The 22,832-nt window shown below is 39.3% G+C and overlaps 1 protein-coding gene across 1 annotated transcript in view; it reads left to right on the top strand.

Annotated features, from left to right (window-relative positions):
* The first annotated feature begins 1,494 nt into the window (after positions 1-1,494).
* CRB1 (crumbs cell polarity complex component 1) overlaps positions 1,495-22,832 on the top strand; it is an 83,171-nt gene continuing 61,833 nt past the window's right edge. The window contains 6 exon segments of the mRNA XM_033099359.1: positions 1,495-1,524; positions 6,590-6,623; positions 10,558-11,131; positions 14,747-14,944; positions 15,914-16,050; positions 19,900-20,082. Coding sequence (XP_032955250.1) covers positions 6,608-6,623; positions 10,558-11,131; positions 14,747-14,944; positions 15,914-16,050; positions 19,900-20,082 — 1,108 coding nt within the window. The 5' untranslated portion in view covers positions 1,495-1,524; positions 6,590-6,607.

Here is a 22,832-nt window from a genome sequence, read left to right as displayed (position 1 = left end):
TACAAGAAGATTACCTTATATATTTAATTTGATTTAAACTAGAAGAGACAACACTATGCAAAGGCATATATTCTATTGGGAAATTCTCTGAAATGCTCAATGGTAGCTTAAAAAATATGAACAATGGCGATGCTTTACATCTAATTTTTACTATGTTGAGTCTAAACAGATGGAAATTAAGAGATTTGGCCACCAATTTAAAAGCTGGTTTGGTTGTCTAATTATAATTTCTTTTCTCTGTAAAGTATCAGTGAAATACCTTGGGTCTCTTTATTGCTTGTAGTGTGCTCTAATTTCTCTCTCCCTCTCCCTCTCCTATTTTTTCTTCTCCACTAAATTTATTCACTCTTTTTTTCACCTTTGTTTCAGCCACATAGAAGCATTTAGAAACAAAACTATTTTGGGGAAAGGGGGAAAGATGGCGAATGGATGAAAAACTAGCTTCTTGTCTTTTGGGTGGTTACTATAGCAATAATCATAATGGGAGGTTTTTCAGCCGCAACTGGTTTCTATAACAACATGATAGGGGGCTTTAGAAATAGACCTGAGGTAAATAGATCCTTCAGGGGTCTCTTAACCCCTTTTACAGCACAGAATTAGCATCCTCTTAGAGGATAGATATTAATTGGTTTGTTTGGTGGAAGCCTTAAAAATAGTACTTTTGTTTCGTAACGATCAAACTTGGATTGTTCTATGAAGACCTGTCTTCAGCTGACAGAGTCTTAGGCTCCTTCATTTTGGAAAATAAGTGATAGCATGCTTACTCGGTTTCTTCATCATGAAATCACAACTGTATTAAAGCTGCTCTTTTCATTGTATTACCCCAAATGTGGAAGTCAGTAAATATGCCTCACTAAAACATCTATTAATTCTCTCATAGGTCACCCAAAGGCTCTTGCTATAGAGAAACCTGGTCCACACTATTGTTACACCTGTTGGGCTCACTGATGGGTGGTGATCCTTCTGCTCAAACGATGGAGCCGGAATATTTATTGTTTGTTGCTCTTCGAATTAGGCAAATGCCCTTCGAATTTGGCTTATAATTTACCAGGTATTGTACATGGAACTTTATTGAAATGGTTCTGAATTTATTAGGTCTTAACAAAGTAAAAAAAAGAAAAAATGATATAGAAGAAAATGAAATACATACGTGGGTCATTTCGGGCCCCATTATAACTCAGAGGTCAATGGGAATATATGATAGGAATACGATACCCAAGTAGGTGGTGATACGCTACATATAATTTTTCAAGAAAAAAAGATGTGGAAACCTTAAATGTAGTCGTACAATCAATTAAATTTAGGGAGACGGGAATTCAGCATGTTTGGTTCTGTTCAATAATGAATGATTGATTATCTACTGTATGCTGGACACTGGAGGGATATACAATGATGAATAAATACATGGCATTTATTTTAAAAACGTAATTATGTCAAATAAAAACATTTTGCATATTGAAACAAAATATTAATTTACTTGTTAAATTTATTGCTTTGAAATGAATAAATTATTTGCTTAAATTCATCTCTCTCTCTTCACTTACCCCCTGCCCCCTGAAATATTTTCAATGCAAAGGTGTAGCCATGCCATCCTAAAAGAGATGATGACGGGCACATCTGAGCAAGGGTGCTCTCATCGAGCGTACGATGTCTTCTGTCCTCACATGAAGTTCACTCCCATGCATCTTCTACAGTAGGGCTATCCTTACACTTTCACCGATTTCTAGTCAGTGAAGCTGCGGATCCCCAAGATGAGATGTTGCCTTTCAGCTCTCAGAAGGATGTCAGCTGCCATGCATCTCCCTGCGATTTCCAAACACTGCTGTGCTCGTTCATTTCCCTGGCCTTCTGTGCTCAGTCCTGAAGCCGCAGAGTTCACTGCATATGCCCTTGCTGAAGTAGGGTGGAGTTCGTCAGATGGGTCCCTGAGAGATGAGACCCTTTCCCAGGAGTGTCGCGGGCTGTGCCGTTGAGCTGAAGCTTGCCTGTGTCCACCGCCGTCCCGCTGGGGACGCCACGTGCTCGGAAACACTGGGCAGGAAGCCAGTCGTCAACTCTCCCAAATCGTACCCAGACCAAATGCACGACGGCGTTGTACTTGCTGCACTCAGCGCCATGGGATTTGGGCTGAATAAGGAGAAAAGGAAATATATTCACGATGGCTTCCAAGTTACCCAGCAAACACAGTAACCTGGGCTTTCCCCAAGTCTGGCTCAGAACTTAGAGTGACCTGACGAAAACAAGTCCTTCTCTCTCTGTTCAAGGGTAGGGAGCCAGAAAGTGAGCCGAACAAATTTTCCCTGGGTGAGGCCGATTAATCAGCAAAGCACCAATCAGCACGCATTTACGGCCCCACTGAAGAGCTACTGTTCCAAGTGTGACGGAAACCGAACCCACAGAGCAAATCTGCAGATATACTCGAGAAGCGCCTATTATTGCAGCTCCTGAACTTAAAGAGTTCACTTGCTCATTGTAAAGACAGATCTCCATACATGAAACGGAGACCAATTTAGGAAATACCTAGATACGTGGGAAGCTGTGTCTTAACAACCATAAGCTTCTGGGGCTGTTTGGGCCAGGAGATCAACAAGAATGCAGAGACATGGGCAGGATCGATGGAAAGAAGTACGCCTTACATTAGGCTTGTAGACGTGCCCACAGTTTGAATATACATCAGAATGAGTAAACTCTTAGAAATCGTGTGAAATGTCTTTATTCATGGCAACCACGCGACGCATGTCAGATAAAGAGCATTTAAAACTTGGAGGACTAAATACCTTCCTTGTAGCTATCACCACACGTTATTTTTTTTTCTAGGCTTTATTCTCTGGACCCAAATATGAGAAAGCTGTCAAGATCTGCACTGTCCAAGAGGGCAGCCCCTGGTCACTCGTGGCTTAGGTGGAACGGAGAGGTGCTGTAACTATCTCATCCATGTTTAATGCTAATTACGCATTGAAATGATAATGTTTTAGCAATATTTGGTTAAATAAAATATGTTATTCAAGTGAATTGTACTTATTTGTTTTTACTTTTTGATTTTCCTCTGTACTGGAGGACTTAACATTCCATGCAGCGGCTCATATACTTCCATTCGACAACAGTGATTCAGATTCTCGTCTTTAAAGTGTAGTCGTTGGACCAGGTACATGGGCACCCTGTCCCTGGGAGCTGATCATAAATCCTGAATCTCAGGCCTCTCCCCAGAACTGCCGACCGACTCGGCCATTTCATGAGACCCTCGCTGGTTCGTGTGAACAACAAAGTTTGGATATTGCTGATCTAGATAAAAAGAAACATGCAAGGTCTTTTTTATGATTCTGTCTCCTTTGTATTTGGATTTTTTTTTCCAAATAGATGTTTTGAAGTCTTCTTGGCACCCTAATCTACCACATATTAGCTGCATAAAATTGGGGGAAGTTATTTAACATTCCTGAACCTGAACTCCTTACTTTTAAAATGAATATAATAATACCCCCAACCCCATAATTTTTCTACAGGGTTAAACGAGACGCTAAGGGTTATGTACATATTCCCAGGAACCAATAAATTGGAGGCATTTTTATAATATAAATAATAAAATTGAAAAATTAAAATATTCTATTTTTTTCATTCTTATATTGTCCATACTATTTTGGTGTACAGTGCAATGGGCTAAAGTTTTTAAGGGCTGTTTTTAATGATTTCATCAATTTTGCTTATTTTTTTTCTTTAACCTTAATTGTATATACTTACTTAACATTAATTGTGTATAACATACTTCACATTTTAATCATTCTAGAAAATATGAAAACTATCAGGCCCCTTTTTAGAACAAAAATGCTGTGTAGCTACATTTCTTGAAATTATATCTGTTGATCACTGATCACTTAAAACACTGGTGCTTTTATGGAGTGGGGAGAAAACTTACTTTTCATTTAAAATCTTTTTAGCTTTCCTGTGGGGATTTCAATTTGCTAGAGGCAAAGGAGCTAGTCAAATGTAAGTCTATTCCTTAAGTAAAAGGGGTCTTTTAAAAGCCTGTCATCATTTGCGTATAGGCAGATTATAATAAGGCCAGAGATCCACGCCTGAATAGCTTTAAATGAATTTAATGTCAAAGGACTGTAATTAGACCCTCATTAAAATTTGCAATGATGACATTTAGTTAAAATGACCTTCACCATTTTCATCATTTAGTCATGTTTTAAGGATGACAAAGGGGCATTTTCTATGAGGTGAGTGGGTGTCATTGCAGCCAGGGTCAGCACGCATGTGGTCGTCACCCTAACCGTCATGACAGAGACCTGATCCAATCTGGACCCTGTGCTTAGGTGTGCAGGTTGCATACCTGAGGACCCAGAGGTGCTTATTCTTGGGGGGGGAGGCTTTGAGAGCCAAAGAAATCTTTGGAGGAACAGGCCCTGATTTCATCTGTGATAATGATGACGACTGTATATAAAAGTATCCTGGGCCGGCCCGGTGGCTCAGGTGGTTGGAGCTCTGTGCTCCTAACTCCGAAGGCTGCCGGTTCGATTCCCACATGGGCCAGTGGGCTCTCAACCAGAAGGTTGCCGGTTCAACTCCTCAAGTCCCACAAGGGATGGTGGGAGCGCCCCCTGCAACTAAGATTGAACACGGCACCTTGAGCTGAGCTGCTGCTGAGCTCCCGGATGGCTCAGTTGGATGGAGCGCGGGCTCTCAACCACAAGGTGGCCAGTTCAGTTCCTCAACTCCTGTAAGGGATGGTGGGCTGCGCCCCCTGCAACTAGCAACAGCAACTGGATCTGGAGCTGAGCTGCGCCCTCCACAACTAAGACTGAAAGAACAACAACTTGAAGCTGAATGGCACCCTCCACAACTAAGATTGAAAGGACAACAACTTGACTTGGAAAAAAGTCCTGGAAGTACACACTGTTTCCCCAATAAAGTCCAGTAAAAAAAAAAAAAAAAAAAAAAACGCAAAATGCCAATCATATACAAGGGATTGAAAATACTACGTTTATGGGAATGTTTCTCAGTGAGGCCATGGACCCTCCGCAGAGGAGGTTAGAGTAGAACAGGGATGGTGACAGGCTGGTGGCACCAAGGAACTTGGGCCACAATCTCCTCAGACAACGTGTGCTGACCATAAACTTGTGCTTCCCAGGACTCCCCAAACGCAAAGTCTCTTTCTAATAGATAGCCTCATTTTTCCTGGATTTATTCATTGATTAAACATACATGTACCAAGCACCAACTGTGTACACGGCACTTTGCTAGTCAATACACAGCTACCAAGAAATACGTGTTACGGACCCTGCACTGAAAGGAAAGATAAATATTATTGGCTAAATAAGGACTTTATTCTAGATTTTTGCAAGGCGCTTTATGCATGTTATCTTTTTTACCTCCATGATAATCACAATATGACAACAGCAAGAATAACGACCTGTAATGCTCACTCTATGCCAAGCTCTGTCAGGCATTTTATGTACATTAACTTAATGTCCACAATAAACCTATGAGTAGGTATCATATTTAAAGAAATGGAAACTGAGGCACAGAGGTGTGAAGTATCTGCATAAAACTCAGTAAGTGGCGGAATCCGGATTTGAACCCAGGCTGGGAAGTCCCTGGCCTTATGTGCGATGCATATGGCTACAGATTATCTCCTTTATTCACGAGAACTCCAGTGTTCCGTGACACTGATTTTTCTAAAATCTCAGAGATGTCAAATAGCAGAACTAAAATCTAAACCTCTGTTTTTCCATAAAACTGTACTCTTGCTATTATATGAAACTGGCCTCACCTTAGTATTTAAGACCATGTATGTAGAAGTAACTACTCATAAGACAGTGAGTGCCTAGTTTTTTAGAGGCCCTCGGAATGCAGAGGAAAAGAATGGTCTAAAAGAACCCATCTCCTTCTCATTTTAACTGCTCCCTGGGGATCCTGTCACACCGGACATCAAAGTAAGTGACTGACCTGATGATTTGCTCTGATTCGCTTGATTTTATCTAAAGAGGTGAAAGGAAGAACTTCACAGCTGGGCTTAAATGAGAATTCAGGTTTCCTTGCTCACTCATTCATTATTCAACAAATCTCCAGTGACCCCGCCTCCCCACGACCACCACCACCACCACATGCAAACCATTTTGACTGAGTCCTGCATACAGATATGCTGGCACACATTCCTCCCCGCACTGGTCCCCCTGGAATTAAGTTCCATTCTCCGCAGAAAGTTAGGCTAAAGACAAGTCAACCAGCCACTTACCCCTTATAAATGGAAACTCTTAGATTTGGACATTTCTACTCTATCTCCAACAACATCCTTTATACCTTCTATTTGATTCTAAAAGCAGCTCATTATGGGTCTGGTTTGAAACCAGGAAGGTCCCAAATAGTGGCTGCTCAAAAATCCAAACTATGATTGAAATTGTTAGGTGGTTGACCAATACGTCCAGGGCCGTCCAATCTGCCGCATTTCTGAATGGAGCCGAGGAGACGGCACAGCTTGAATAAAGAGTATATTTTTCTTTGACTGCTGAATTAGTCCTCTTTCTTAAGGCAATGGCTGTTTCAATTTATAGAAACCAGCAATGGCTTTTGAGATTTTAATTTAATGAAATATAAAAATTTTAATTTAATGAAATATAAAAATAGTATGCTAAATTTTAAAAACAACAAGGATATAAACAAAAAGTCTATGTAAAGACACTAGAGTTTGTTGTTTGAATGAAAGCAACACAAAAGTGCAAATAAAAAGATTAACAAAGTGACTCATTGGCAAATGCTTATTTTTTAACTCATCTGTAGGAAAAAGATCTTTTATAGGAAAGAATATCAGCAACCATTTCAGTAGGTGTGGCTGGGGATATCACATTGTACATCCACCACGCTGCTATTCCTCTCCCACTTTTCTTTAGGCAAAATTGGGTTAAATGAATATGAAAGATAGAATTAAGATAGAAGGGACTGTGCCTTTGCACATTTAAAAAATCACTGTACACCACAGCTAGCATTCCCTCTTCTCCACTCCAGCCAGCAGTTCCCCAGGTACCTGCCCACGTCCCACCATCTGAGGAAAACACAGTTGAGTCCATGCCTCAGAGCAATGAGACCAACCAGCTTTATCTGACCTGGGGGAGGCCACGGGGGAGAGTTTGATCTAGCCAAATATGGGGCCTATTACCAATGACTGTTTTAACCCAGACATGAGCAGTAACGGATAGTCCCATCCACCCCCCTTCCTTTTCTTCTAAGAAAGGCTACACTCGATGCTTACCGTCAGTCTCAGTGAAAACGAGGACCAGAGGTGGAGCTGGTCAGAGTTATCTGTTGAGAACGAGGCAGTACCTTCCAGGGAAAGACAAAAAATAGTTGGGATGAGAGGTAAATAGAAAATATAAAATTATACAAGGGTCAATGGCTATTGATACACGTCTACATACACATACGCAAGTTTAACCCACAAGGAACTCTTGGAGGCCAGGGCCATGCTTGTGACAATTAATACCCTGGACACACATCCTGAGCCTTTGTTGCCTTCAGAGGTGCTGTGTGGAAAGAGAAACATCACGTCCTCCGAACAGGTGAGCCTTTGTCACAGCTCTCACTTCACAAAGTATTTCCCTCCAACCCAAAAGTTTACATGGCTCTCAAACTACACAGTGAGAAGTTAACAATTTTCTTGTGAAAAACAAACCCCAGAGAACAGATCTTTTCTGAATCTAATCCCCGTTTATCTTCATTTGATTCCGAGCAAGTCTGGGTACTTTGTGAGGAAAATGCCCTTGGCGTGTTGAATTAGTCCATCCAAGCATCTTCCGTCAGGGTGGACATGGGTTTGTGTTTTGTTTCCTAAAATAAAATTCCTGTCGTGAAAATGTGTGAGTGAACTGTACCTTTTTTGGTTATTACTGTTATTGCTGTATTTTGTGCCAATTCAGTAAATTTTCTATTAGGAACCCCAAACTTGAAGCATCTTACAACAGTAAGAGCTAACATTTACTCAGCACTAATCGTATGTCTGCCAAGCATTTAAATCTAGTGGCTGAATTCTCAAAAAAAAACCCTAAGAATTTCGTTCTACTGTTCTCTCCTTTTCTGCAGCTGGGGAAACTGAGGCTGTGAGTGGCAGTACCTCAAGGACTTTGCTCCTTTCCACTGCACTATGCTTCTCTTTCTGGCAAAATTCCTATGGTTGACTTATGCAAACGTTGCCCAAAATATTGATATTGACAATAGAAAACCATTTGACAAAATTTTCAGACTTTTCCTTCATGGATGATTTTTAAATCAGAGAATTACCTACCTATTTTATAGATTAGTGCATTGAAACCATCAAGGACAGAGGAAGAAATACTATTTATAATAGTCATTGAGAAACTCTGTTCCCCGAAAATGCTCTTCCCCGAAATCACCTTTTCATGTTTCATTGCTCTGAATAAATATCCTCCCCTTATAAATGAGTATATTATCAATATGGCTGTTTTCAGAGTAACTGGAATTATTAGAAAACACACATACACACACACACACACACACACACTAAATAACATTTAACACTTGGGCACTCATCTTTAAAACTGGTCAAAATAGTTTTTGCTTCTCTCTCTCTCTCTCTCTCTCTCTCTCTCTATATATATATATATATATATATATATATATATATATATATATAATTTATTTATATTTAAAATGTATACATATATTTTTAGTGCTAACAATACCAAAATAGCAAATACAAAAGAATTGCTTACAGTAACTATACAAAATACTTCATTTTCTCTTGAACAGAGGTTTTCAAATTGCTACTGTCAACCCCTAGGGCTCCTTGGAGATGTCCCCAGAAAGGGCAGGAAGCCAAGTGACTGGGCTGCATGGGCCCCTCCCTTCCTCAAGCTGAGCTGGTCCACATTCCAATTTTATGTACTGGGATTACACGTGACATTTTCCTTGAAGGATTTCTGCTGCACTTAATAAAAGAAAAAAAAAGAAAGTCCGAAACCCAGTGTTCTAGAACTTCTTACAATATCCAGTAGATGGCAAACTTTACTGCAAGGAAACAATTTGGCAGACTATAAAAATTGGTCTGAAAATGTCAGTTCCATTTCACGTCCATTGGTTTCTCACCCTGTGTCTAAATCTCCCATTAAACCTGGAAATGAAATTCTCTATGGCCACTTCCCTGGGAGCTAAATTCCAATTATAATTTCAAATAGTCTTAGAAGGCCCCGCGTGTGTGTCCACTTAAGTCTTGTTCTAAAGGTATTACCACTATGAAAATTATTTTATTGTCCACTGAGTGTACACATATTGTATAGGTACAATATGGTAACATATGCAGATATTTTTCATTTTAACTGGAATAATCATAACCCTTACTTCTGTCTGCTTTTATTTAATTCGTTGTTTTTAATAAGGCCATACATTGTAGTTCCTTTATGTTTGAAAAACATAATTTTCTTTCAGACAAGCAATTGCCTTTGTGTGTTTAGTATAGTCAGGTGACCCATCAGTTAATAGGCCGAGATCACGGGCTGTATTTCCAGTAGGGCCTGTCAGCATCCCGCCTCCAAACATGCCCAGGAACCCAGGCAGCCACTGGTGGAAATGGTGCCGGTGACGCCATCCACCGCAGAGGGGACCTAGTGAAAGGGTGTGCTTGCTAGTTGACCTTGTCCAAAACTAGTACTGAAAATAACGCCAAGTGTACATGTAAACAAAGCGATGGGGTGTGTGTGACCAGATTACAAATCTACCTACAGTGATTTTATTAGTCACAGAATGCCAATACCTCTCAAGCTTTTGTTCTTTCTTCAAATGACACCCTTCCTTCACTTGCATTCATTTAAAACCCTATCTCAAGTACCTTTCCTTCAATGACGCTCTTCCTGGCACACTTTCCCTGGCCCCGTGATTGCCCAACATGGTCCCTGTTTTTGTTGTGACATTGTCCCCCTTCTTTCCAATAAGTACGTATCAAACAACTGCTATGAGACAGGTGACGTTACAGATCCAGGATATACCGAGAGACAAGGTCTCTTCCCTTCCTGCATGGAGCTCACATTCTAATGAACAAAACAGGAAACAAACAAACAGACACATACACAAATCAATGAGGGCATTTGAGATATATGTGTCATAGAAAATAAAACAGTAAGAGTGCAGGAAAGGCATTCAGAGAAAGCTTTTATCAGGAAGTGACATGAACAATTAGAAGCCAGTCATGCATTTGAAGATGTGAGAGGATAGCCAGCATCTGAAAAACATCTCAAGTAAAAGGATGATTATTAGCCAAGTTTCCCCACAGGGAACAGAAAAGGTTTGCTCTCAAATCAACCCTCCTGATAACATGTAAACTTTCTGTGCACAAGTGCTGGAGGGAAAGTGTTGACTGCCATAAAGATTCTGCAGAAGATGTTTGTAAAAATCATCATTAATGACAAAACTCATTGTTAGAACACACACAGCTATGTATGTGTCCCACTAACGAGTTTGTTTGGCATGGCATGAGGAGTGGGAAAAGATGAGTTTTGTAATTTTATCCTCATTTATTTGTAAGCTTTATCGACATTTTTTATTCCCTTGTAGACTCCCTTTGCAATAAAAATGACTCCAGGTGCCTCTCCAAATCTTGCCCAAACAATTCAACATGCCATGGTTTTGCAAAAGACAACAATTGCCCTTGTTTAAACACAACCATGAATTTGGACAAAGACTGTGAGAACATGACAGATCCTTGATTCCCCAATCCCTATCAAGGAAATGCCACTTGTGTGAACACCCCAGATAAAAGGAGCTTTCTGTGCCAATTTCCCCCTGGGTATCACGGGACGACCTGTGAAACTGCCAGAAGCTCCTGCGGCTCCTGCCAGCACCGGGGGACTTGTCCCAAGGACCCTGTGCATCCTGTGTCCATCTGCCCTGCTGGATATGCTGGAAGATTCTGTGAGCTGGACCACGACGAGTGTGCTTCTGGCCCTTGCCACAAGGGGGCAGTGTGCCAGGATGGACACAATGGCTACTCCTGCTTCTGTGTCCCTGGATATCAAGCCAGGCACTGTGACTAGGAAGTGGGTGAATGTGTCTCAGATCCTTGCAGAAATGAGGCTACGTGCCTCCACAAGGTCGGAAGATACACTTGTCTTTGTCCCCGAGATTATTCTGAAAAGTGTGATTAGATTTGAATCCCAGATGATGTAATTCACTTTCTGTTTCTTTAATGTAACAGAAGAGGTGACGTTTCATGGCCCATCCAATTGCTTAGGAAAATTAATCACTCGATAGAAAGCTTCCTAAACCACTACAAATCCACTGAGCTTAAACAACTGTCACCGTTGTTGCTCCAAATGGAGCCCTACATTATTTAAAACTCAGATTCAGTCTGGAGGCAGTGGGTTCTCTGGGACCCAGGTTTCCAGGTCAGGGCCATTCATGGTTCCTCATCAGGGGGAGATGCCTTTCATCCCAGCTCAAGTGTGACCTCTACTGCCCAAAGCCTGACATTGCAGCCTGCTGGGAAGGTATATATCCATGGATTGGCTGGGTACATGCTGGTGGGTTCTAGTGCTGATGTGAACAGAGCAATGACAGCCAGGCTGATGGAGCACGGCACATAAGATAAGTCCTGATTTTATTAAGAAAGAGGTCACTTCTTGTTTAATCTCTTGGAAATAGCAAATAAAAGTAGCGTGCTTTTCAAACATAGCATCTCGCACACTCTGAAATGGGTTAGTCTGAATGAAACTTTATATATATTTTAATATTAGTTTAGTCCCTGGATGAATTTTTGTGACAAGATTTTACAGTTAAGATGTTTCTGTTTCTTACAGAATCAGCCGCAGAAGCTATTCAGTGTAACAGCTTTCAGTTTACTGTTGCTGTTTATAGCTACATATAGTTATAAGGACACGGCGCCATGCTTAATAATACTAGACATAATATGAATGTTTCCACACAGAATGCACTACACAGTTCTGGTACTTTTTGAAAGTCAATTAATTGTACATATTTAATGGCTATAAGCAAGTAGCAATAAACATCCAAATAAAATATGAAAGTTATAGTCAGTTACCCAGATGTTTTATCTATGAAGCCAAGCATCTGGAAATACAAAAACATCTGGATGACTGACTGTACTTATCACTTTTCACTCAGATAGTTTGGCATCATGCCCACACAGACCAAATCATTTTTGTCTGTATCAGTAGCAACGAGCTACCATAAGAATGATGTTAAATAATATTAAGAGTAATACAAATAAATCTCCCCAAAGTAAATCGTTGCTTGAAATTGTATCTGGGCTTATACCATATATCAAGATAACTTTGAAGCCAAAATAGTTGAACATATAAATGGAGCTTCAGTACTTAAATAATGGTCTATAACATCTGTCTTAAGCATTAGGAAGCAATCTGGGTATATACCTCCGAGTATGGATTTTATTTAAATTAAAAAATAAAATTTAGAAAAGTGTTACTATTTGAAACCACTGATTTGGCTTTCTATGTTAACACTTTCCAGCAAACATAGATGACAAAAATACCAAAGGACGTAATCCAATGTCATAAGGGTAAAGGCACCATGGAAAAGTGGGTTGACAAGGTGGACAGGAGAACACAGAAATTACAGAAACATTTTCATGTGCACAGGCAAGTCAGTGTACCTTACATGTACTAGGATGAAACAGAAGAAGGCATATGAAATTACCTCCCTCTGCCCCTGCATATGGTAGGTGTTTAATAAGTGCCAGTGGCTCCGTTCAGACAGCACTATGGGAAGTGTCCAGAGAGCACTATGAGAATCTACCCAGAGAGCACTGTGGGAATCTACCCAGAAAGCACTGTGGGAATCTACCCAGAGAGCACTGTGGGAACTACGCAGAGAGCACTGTGAGAATCTACCCAGAGAGCACTGTGGGAATCTACCCACAGAGCACTGTGGGAATCTACCCAGAGAGCACTGTGGGAATCTACCCAGAGAGCACTGTGGGAATCTACCCACAGAGCACTGTGGGAACCGCCCACAGAGCACTATGGGAATCTACCCACAAACACTATGGGAACTGCCCAGAGAGCACTATGGAAATCCATGTTGACCGAACATTCCTGGGTGAGCATAGGTCACTCTTCTTAAAGTCATGATTGACCAATATCATTTTAAGGGAGGTAATTTTGTACCTCACAAGTACTGGGTCCTAACAGGTTATAGATTTAGTTGCTATATATGTTAAAAAATAATTATATAAAAAATTTTTAAAGTATTTATCATTTCTGTTTTTCATTCCTTCCTGGAAAAGTGAAAGAGGAATCTATTATTGTATTATTTTACATGGCAGAAATAAAGATGTTAAAACAATACTTAAAAGCCATTTCAGAGAGAGAACTAGAATGAGTATGCAGGTCTTCCACCAGCCATTTCAGGGCTCTTTCCCATGATGTCACTGATGAAAATTCTTCACAGACAGGGTTAGAAATAGCCAGGCCTCAGATGGCAAGCTGTTTACCTGGGAGCAAATACTATTCTACAACATACCACTTTTACTGATATAAAACTTAATTTTTAATTCTTCTTTTTCTTCTCAAAGAAGAATCAAATTTCATATGCTGATGTCCCTTTTAACTTAGGTATTTGTAGCATCTAGTCACAGTCGTAAGTGGCAGGTGAAGTTACACTATCCTACTGCATTTTCTATCAGGAAATGGGGCAAAATCAAACTACTAACAACTGATGAAAATCCCTCAATATCATTTTAATACATAATTTATTATTCTGGGTTATAGGCACAGAAATAAAGATGGTTAAATGTAGATATTCCCTCTTTTGTATCTTTTACAAACTGTATGCAAATTTGATTGAGGTGTATCAGATAATATTTTGACAGATTCAGCAGGGTAGTTTGTTATCTCAGTGTGACTACTTTTATAAATCTTAAATTTATTTTGCTCAGTAAATAATCTTCATCTACTATTTTTTGGGGGGTAGATATAGAATTTTAAAATGTGACAATATCTTAAAATTAAGAAGCTTCTAATAATACCACTTATTACATTAAATTTAAGTCACAAACTGAAGTAGTATTTTACAACACTACAGAAGATTTGGACTTACAAATGCCTATGTAAAATCTTTTAGTGCTTAGGAAAATAAGTGCACATCATATCTGTACAAGAAATGTTTGTAGAAAGAACAAGTATTGTTTTTGTTCTTTAGCAAATACTTTGTATGGGCCAGGTACTGTGATAAGCACTTTAGGACAGATTGTATTTATAGTAATAACTCTATGAGGTTATTGCATCTATTGGAAACAGAGATATGGAAAGGTTAAGGAACTCACCCAAAGTCATACAGTTAACAAAAGGCCAAGATCCCAACCCAGGCCATTTGCTTTGTAGTCCGAGCTCTGTTTTTTGTGTGTGTGTGTGTTTTTGCCCACTGCTCTATATGACGCATAACTAAACTGCTTAAAAATAATTGAACAACACTGACCAGTCCCTTTTAGGCTTCCAACCAAAGTACAGTTACCAATACCTTTGTTCTAAAAATGACTTGTTTCCACGGACTTAAAAGCTACAAGCTGTTGTATGCAATGGCTGTTTGTCACAGCCGCTCTGTGCCACGCCTCACACCCATGCCAAAAAGTTACTATCATTACAATTAAGGAGGAAAATTATTTTTGGTAACATAATACTTGACAAGAGCTTTGGCAAATAAAGCATTGCCAAGTAGCTCACATATTAACACTTTGCTAAAACTTTTCTTCTGTGTTGACTTTTTGAAAAGGTGTAAACTGTGAATTGGAAGTTGATGAATGCTGGTCCCAGCCCTGACTAAATGGTGCAACGTGTCAGGACGCTCTGAGGGTGTATTTCTGTGACTGCACCCCTGGGTTTGTAGGGGAGCATTGTGAAGTCAACATTGATGAGTATACCAGCGAGCCGTGCCTCCATGGGGGACTGTGCGTGGATGGAGGCAACAGGTTCGTTTTCACCTGTGTTTGGGTGACTGGCTTAGAACTCATCGGCCAGGACTAGTATTGCAGGTGAGTTTGGAGATCTCACTTCCTTAACTTCAAATTTTCAGATTGCTTTATATTTTGACAAAAAGTTGTAACATTCATATTTTACTCAAAAATGCACTCTTCATTGGTCATCAGTCCAAAGAGTGAGGCTTTTCCAAGTCACTGTTGTAACAGTTTGGAACTGCTAACATTACAGAGAATTGCAAGCTTTTCAATTCCATGAAATAAGCCTGTTGTTGATAGGGTAGGTGCAAAAGTAACGCTAGAGGTTATTCTACATGTGATTATAAGGTTGTATTTATTTAACAAGCACAGAAATCAAGTGGTGAAGAATAAATCCTTTAGGAATTTTACATAAACAGTATTATTAAATGAATTTAAAGTAAGAGAACATAAGTCATCATTCATATAATGGGGCTTTTCCTGCTTTTTCATAATTTATTGTTTCAGTTTTCATAAGGGACCTTATTAATGGGCTCTCCATATAAAAGAATGACATGATGGTATAAGTCATTCTTCACTGCCTTCACAAATATTAACAACTCTATTTATTATTATTTAGTAATTTATTCAGTATTTCTGATGTTTGACATCCTATGTCTATTCTTTCTATGCACATTCAATTACCACGATAACCCTATGACATATTTTCAATTTGTGGATGAGGAAACTAAAGTAAACAATCATGATTTCCAAATAATTCTGCAGGAAAAATTAAAATACCAAAGCTGTATTGAAAAAGATCAACAGGTATTCATGTGGAAACACATCAATGATTTCAGGCTTATAATTTCCCAGCATTCTTTGAGATAAATAGTAAAAACATTCCACAGGTCTCAGGTTGATGGACAGGTGAAGAGACAGAATAAAGATATTTGCTCTCAATACGACCAGGAGTTGATGTGATCATTTCAGTTTACTCTCCAGATACAGCTGTAACTGCACAGGGAGTGGATGTACAGGGACACACGGTGAAACCTTGTTGCCTCTAAGTTGGTCAAAACCCTGTCACAACAATGCTACATGTGAGGGCAGTGCTGACAGTTACACTTCTCACTGGCCTGGTAAGTGACAAAATATCGTCCATCATTTTAAAAAAAATTTTTTTGGCTTAGAATAGAAACAATCACTTAGAGCAAATTGAAACTAAAAATTCTTATTGTTAAAGGTTTGAAACCAACTCATTCTTCTAGTTATCATTGTGTAATTTAGTTGTATTCTTCAGTGCTCACACATACCTGCTGCTACACTATGCATTGTCTAAAGTAGGTTACCAAGCTACCCAAGCATCAGAACCTTCTAAAAGAAACAGAGAGGGGAAAAAAAAATCAATGGAAGAATCAATTTCAGCATGATCTTCATGGAGAAAAATTCACTAGAAGAAGCTTCCTTTTCCTCTAAGATGTTTTCTTTGACACCTAGAATACATCGAAACCCATGAAACAATATTGAAATCCTAGGAGCATGTATTATAATTCATGAAGTCGGTCAACATGATTTTGATGGTCCCATAGAGGATGGAGAATGATATTCCAGAAATAGGAATATTCCCCTAAGCATTTATCATGTAAAGGAGAATACAAGTTAAACATTCATAAGCCATAACTAAAAATTACACATAAAGGGTAATTCAACTTGAATGGAGCCGTGACACCAGAATCAACAGAAAACCATCTGTCACATTTTGAGTCATCAGGCATTCTCTTAATATTGATGTGAATTTTGGCAAACAACCTGCTTGACTTAATTTTAACCTAATTCTCCCTGGGATTGCAGTGATAGAAATGAAAGAGCATTTCACCTCTCTTCTTTCTTGGTCCACTGGGAAAAACTGATAAAAACTTGTGATTATTTAATATCGAGTTGTTATAAGCTTACTGATCACCATCTCCATCTCCCCATTCATTTCATTGTCTAAAGAAAGGAGAATTCTGTGGTCGAGGAGGAAGCCTGGAGACCGGGATCAATCCACTATCTCGATGTTCAAGGGATATTTAACATACTTTGGTTAAAAATATTTTGCACGTAAAAAAAAAAACATGAACAAGGAAGTGGACGTTTCTTCTGCGGCTCAGAAATCCGTGTACGTTACGTGTCTTCCCACTTCAGATAATTAATAGGGCATGTCTGTGATCCTTTGGTCATTGGCTCAAATACTGAAAAATTTCCCAAACATGTCGTTCCACATCCATGTCACCAAACAACACTCAACATTCAACCAACACTCTGGACAGGACAGCCTCTAATTAGGGTGAGTCACCTCTTAATTCTTAAGTTCTTCATCTGCAAGTGAGGGATAGAAAAACTACTTGTAGTAGTATTGTAGTGGGAGTAAAATTACAAAAATAGAGCCCGGCATATCTTAGGTCCTCAAAACAGGCCCCTACTGCTACATAGTACGTTCTACAGCAAGAGGGGGAATTACAGGAGAGATGGTTTGTCCTGGAGTTAGGTGGTTAAGAAGACCTGCCTAAAAAAAGACAAACCAGGATGTGTTCCATTCATTCATGGATTCAGGCATGCAAGCCACATGGATTCCAGTGCCAGCTAGTATATACCAGGGATCTGGGGACAAAAAAGACACGGCCCCTTCTTCCAAGGAGCTTAAGTTGTAGTAGGGAGAAAGCGGGGGGAAATGTGTCTAGCACAATAAAAAGCTGTAATAAATTCTATAGAAGGAAATGAGGGGAGAAGAAGTACAGGGATGGTTTGACAGAGAAGGCACCTCTTTGGAAAACTGGAAAGATTACTAAGCATGTCCCAGAAACACACTCAGAAGCTGTGTGACTTTGGACAAGTTACTTAACTACTCAGTTTCCTCATCTATAAAACACAGGTGATGATAATATGTCCACCTCATAGAGTTGCTTTGAAGCTAAATTCAGTAATAGATATAAAGCTCCTATTTGGAGACTAGACCCTGTGGCTAATACATACCGTGTTTACCTGAAAATGAGACCAAAACTAATATAAGACCCAGGCTTATTTTCAGGGCAACATGGTAGTAGCCTATCATTTATTCAAGGAAAGACGAGAAGAAGGAAAAGAAGAAGGAAGAAAGGGCAGCAAGCACACGCAGGAAAGAACATGCAGTCGTGGAACTCTGAGTGATTGTTCCAATGTGCTGGACTCTGCAGGGCTGGCGGCAGAGAGATGGGGCTGGGACCAGATAAGACAGAAGCCAGCTCACAATGCTGCTTGTCTGCCCTGCCAACTATGGGACAGGGAGGTGACACATTGGACTTGTTCATTGAAAAAGAACTCTCGGGCGCTTTAGAAGAAGATGATTGAGAGGAATAAACCTAAAGGCAGGAATCAAGAGAAAGAGTTCTCACTAGTTTGGACAAGAGAGAAGTCATTTGCCAGAATAAAGACAAGCGTAGCCAGGGTGCCACTCAGGGAATGGGCAGCCACGAGACTCATTTAGGACACAGACATGACGTGGGCATAAAGATAGGGGCACAGATTTAGTACACTTCTGCTTCCGACTTTCTTTCTCGGGGGACTGGATGGATGGTGATTTGGCCTAGACAGAAAATTCAGAACGTCTTTGTACCCTCTGCTCACTGTTGTACATAAAGAGAAGCTTTGATGCTGCAAGCTATTCTATGTCTAAGAAAAGAGCATCGCTTTCGATCACGAGACCACTGCCATTAAACACATGGCAAGTACCCACTGTGATAATTGCATAGGGTCCTCATTTCCAAAGTAATTAATTACCAGATGTGTCAGTCACCTTAAATGCTTATCTTAAAATGTTCCTGTTCCCCAGATAAGATTGGATTTGTTTAAAAAAAAAAAAAAAAAGTAAGGACCCTGGGGACTTGATTCAGTATCATATTGTTTCTTTGTACAGAGTTTTACAGAAAAACTTGTCAAAACTATTGAATAGAGCCTTGCCTGAAGGGGTCTATTTATACACATGGCTAAAGGGAACAGCAAACAAAATCCCCACAGGCCTCAGTGGTGGGGACTGGACCGGCAAGACTATAAATCAGAACGGAGGGAATAAGATAATACATGAACCAGAGAGCAAAAATGGATTTAGAAGGTTCTAAATGACTTCCTCCCCAGGTCGGTGTGTGAGTCTTGAGACTGAGAAGAAAAATTGAAAATAGCTGGAGCTTTCTTCCATAAGTCCTCTGGAGCGCAACAAATGCCAGTTTATAAAAACTGGTTGTGAAACCATTGTTGAGTGAGTATTTGTACTCATCTATCCTTAAGTATGAATTCAAAGTATTTAAAAAGTAGACGTTTAGGTTTAAGAGCCTGAGGGTTCCCGGTGGGAGGGTCACCACAAAGGATTGTGGGATCTTGGTTTCACATGTGCTTTTAGTTTCCTTTTTCAACTGTAAGTTTCTTCTTCAGATGCTTGAGAAAGACCCCAAGGGTCATATGTGACAAATGCATTGTACTGGTGAGCACCAGAATTTATGTTGTTGTTATAATTTAATGTATGACCCTATTCAGGTTTTTATTAAAATTACAGAATGAGCAATCGTATCATATTCTCATTATTTGCTTATTAATAGTCAGTTCTCTAGTTTATTTGCTCAACTAGGATTATAATCTAAATGGTTGATGAATACTATTTGAACCTCATTCAGTCATTTTAGCCTGCAGTTAAGATGTTCAGGTTAACCCCAGCTTATCCTGAAGTCCCATTTTATTTCAAGCCCTATTAATCACATATTTATAGAAAATGTCAGTCAATATATCAATACAAGTGATTCCACTGCTCCTGCTGTCTATGTCCGTGGACCCTCCTCCTACCAGCTTCCCCTTCTGGCTTCTTGAGAGTGGCACAGCCTCTTGTCACGTGGTGCCTGGACGGTGGCCAGCCTCCTTTCTGGCATCCGTTCCAGGGTTGAGGAGCGTTGACTCAGCAGCCCCTCTGAACGTGTATCCTGCAGGATACACAGGGGCCCAGTGTGAGACCGACATCAATAAATGCATGGGTGACCCCTGCCAGTCTGGTGGGGAGTGTGTGGAGCTGTCCTCACAAAAACAACATGGCCGCCTGGCTGGGCCGCCGTCCTCACTCAGCATCCCCGCAGCTTCCGGCTACATTTGCCTCTGTCCACCTGGATTCACAGGTGAGGCCCAAGGGGGGACAGGACTTTCTAGCATTTTATGGTAGATCAGGCATTTAACCAAATGGTGTATTAGCAGTAAATCTGTGCTGTATAAACTCGGTTGCTATGGTGCAAAGGGTCCCCCTTGTGGGTATGGAAAGTCTTGTTTCACAAACCATAATTCCTGAAATCATGAGGAAAATGTTACAAATAGGAATAGAAGAGGTATATGAACGGGGAGAGATTTTTATACGTTATACTGGCAATTGGGGCCCAACTGAAATTCTTCATCTTATAAACTTTCTAGAAAATGTTGGAATTTTTATGTTACTAATTTTTATAGTGATGTTAGATTTTTGTTACTCACATTTGCTTTTAAAAAGTTAATGTACTTATTTATATTTACACTGAGAACAATCATCTACTTTCAAGTAATCTTCTTCAACTATCCTATAGCTAAAATTGTCCCAGTATATAAAACAAATGACTCACTTTCTACAGCATTGTTACTCTAAAACCCAGAGGAAATTTTCAGGTTATGTCTTCCAATGACTATTTGTGTTTCTGTCTGTTTCTATGTTGTGAAAACTTCCAGAAGTTTGGAGACTGTACTCATATTTGGTCATGAATAGGAATTTACCTACAATTGCCTAGATGGCACAAAAAAGCTAATTACAGTCCAGATTTCTGTTTTATTTCTTTCTCAATAGATTAAGTGATACCTGAGAAAAATATTTCAGTTGTCACTGGGATTTCTGAGGAAAGTAAATGGGAAATAAGAAAAAAAGGAGGGTCGGTTGAGAGTACTCCCTTTTTCAAAGTATCAGTTTTGAAGTTTAATGATCTTTGATTCATGGTAATGTTTGCTGTAAGATGGTATTGCTCTTAGAAGATGGTATTTCCTTCCGCTGTCCCCTTTTTGAGGACACAGGAGAAAGGCCTCTCCAGTATCCATGTCAGGATAAGTAGTATTTTTCCTGAAAAACTTCTAGCTTGCATGCTTTTTCCCTTAATAAAATGCATGCAAATAAATCTTTATAAATGATAAAGAGCCTGAAATAAATCTTGGAATACAGCATATTTTCCAGTCATATAGGCTGCTAGAAATCTATAGGTAAGCTTGGGTTCTAATAGCACATAGCTTTTTCTGAAACATATTTATGTATTTACCTCACCCCTGGGATTATTTAAATTTCCTCTTTCTGTTTCTTATGGTTGCCTCTTTTTAAAATTTCTTTCAAAATTATTTGATCTTGGTAGAGTGTATGTATTTTTGTCAGCTACTTTTAAATCCTTCTTGGAACAAGGTTTGGGGGGTTTATCATTTTATTTCAGTATTAAATTTAGGGTCATAAAGAGGAGATTCTATTGAAGTCCAAGGCCATTGCTAATATTGCCTCGTCAGACAAAAGGATGTGGTTGAACAACGAACCTGCAAATCCCAACAGGAGAGGCAGTGAAATGCTCCATAAAAGTGTATTGGACTTGATTTCTAAAGATGTGCCAAGAATGACTATATGAGTTCAGAAGTCCTGGCTGCCCCAAATCTTCATGGTGTAATGAAATAGTTGATTTTTTTCACCCATGTGAATTCCAAAAATGGGTTATCATAATCAATTGTCCTCCAAATGCTGATTCAGTATCACAGGCTCCTCACTTTATTTATTTCTTTTTTTCATCTTCAAAATGTGGCTTTGTTTTCTTTGGGGTGATTGTAAATAATACTGTATTTTTAATTTCAGTTCCTATATATTCATTGCTGGTATATAAAAATGTGATTGATTTGTGTGTACTGATGTTGTATCCTGATACTTTGTTGAACTCATCTAGGAGTTTCCTTTTTGTCAATTCCATGGGATTTTTCTCCATAGACAATTCTGTGATCTACAAACAGGGACAGTGTTATTTCCAGCAGAGGTTATTTAAAATTAGTGCTGATTCTTCTTTAAATATTTTGGAAGAATTTTCCAGTGAGAAAATACACGCACGATGCCTAGAAGAGGTCTTGGTACAGGAAAATCTCAGCATTTTCCACCATCACATGTCCCCACTGGGGACTGTGGGCTCATCATTTTCTTTCCAAACCCTCAGACCACGCTTGGCGCAGACTTGGTAACCAATAAAGTATGAGATAAATGAGTGATTTGTATCATCTCTCTTTTTATTTTTTACAGGTTTATCAATTTCACTGATTGCTTTTTCGAAGGACCAGCTTTTTATTTCATTGATTTTCCTATTGTTTTCTGTTTTCAATTTCATTGACTTCTGTTCATTACTATATCCTTCTTTTTGTTTGATTTGGGTTTATTTTGTTCTTATTTTTTCTAGATTGTTCTTGTTGTTGTGTTAATAAAAAACAGAAATTTATGTCTCACAGTTCTGGAGGCTGGAAGTCGGGCTACCAGCATGGTTCTTTTTCTGAGCAAGTCTTTATTGTCCATTCTTTCCTAAAGGATGAATGTAGAATTCATGACAGACCATTCTTTGCTTTCAGCATCTGAAAAACTCCATCCCACTTCCTTCTATACTCCATGGTTTTAAATGAGAAATCTGCTGTCATTGCATTGGTGTTCCCGTGTAGCTAATGCATCATTTTGCTGGCTGTTTGCAGAGAGAAAATAGGAAAGTGATAATACCTTTAACTTTGTCTTTAGTTCTCAAGTGTTTATTTATTATGTGTCGTGGTATCAATTTATTTTATTTTATTTTATTTTATTTTATTTTATTTTATTTTATTTTATTTTATTTTATTTTTTCCCTATTTGGGCTTC

Source organism: Rhinolophus ferrumequinum, chromosome 27, assembly GCF_004115265.2.
Source record: "Rhinolophus ferrumequinum isolate MPI-CBG mRhiFer1 chromosome 27, mRhiFer1_v1.p, whole genome shotgun sequence".
Lineage (NCBI taxonomy): Eukaryota > Metazoa > Chordata > Mammalia > Chiroptera > Rhinolophidae > Rhinolophus > Rhinolophus ferrumequinum.
The sequence above is the reverse complement of the archived record's forward strand: the minus strand, read 5'-3'. Positions and strand labels throughout refer to the sequence as shown.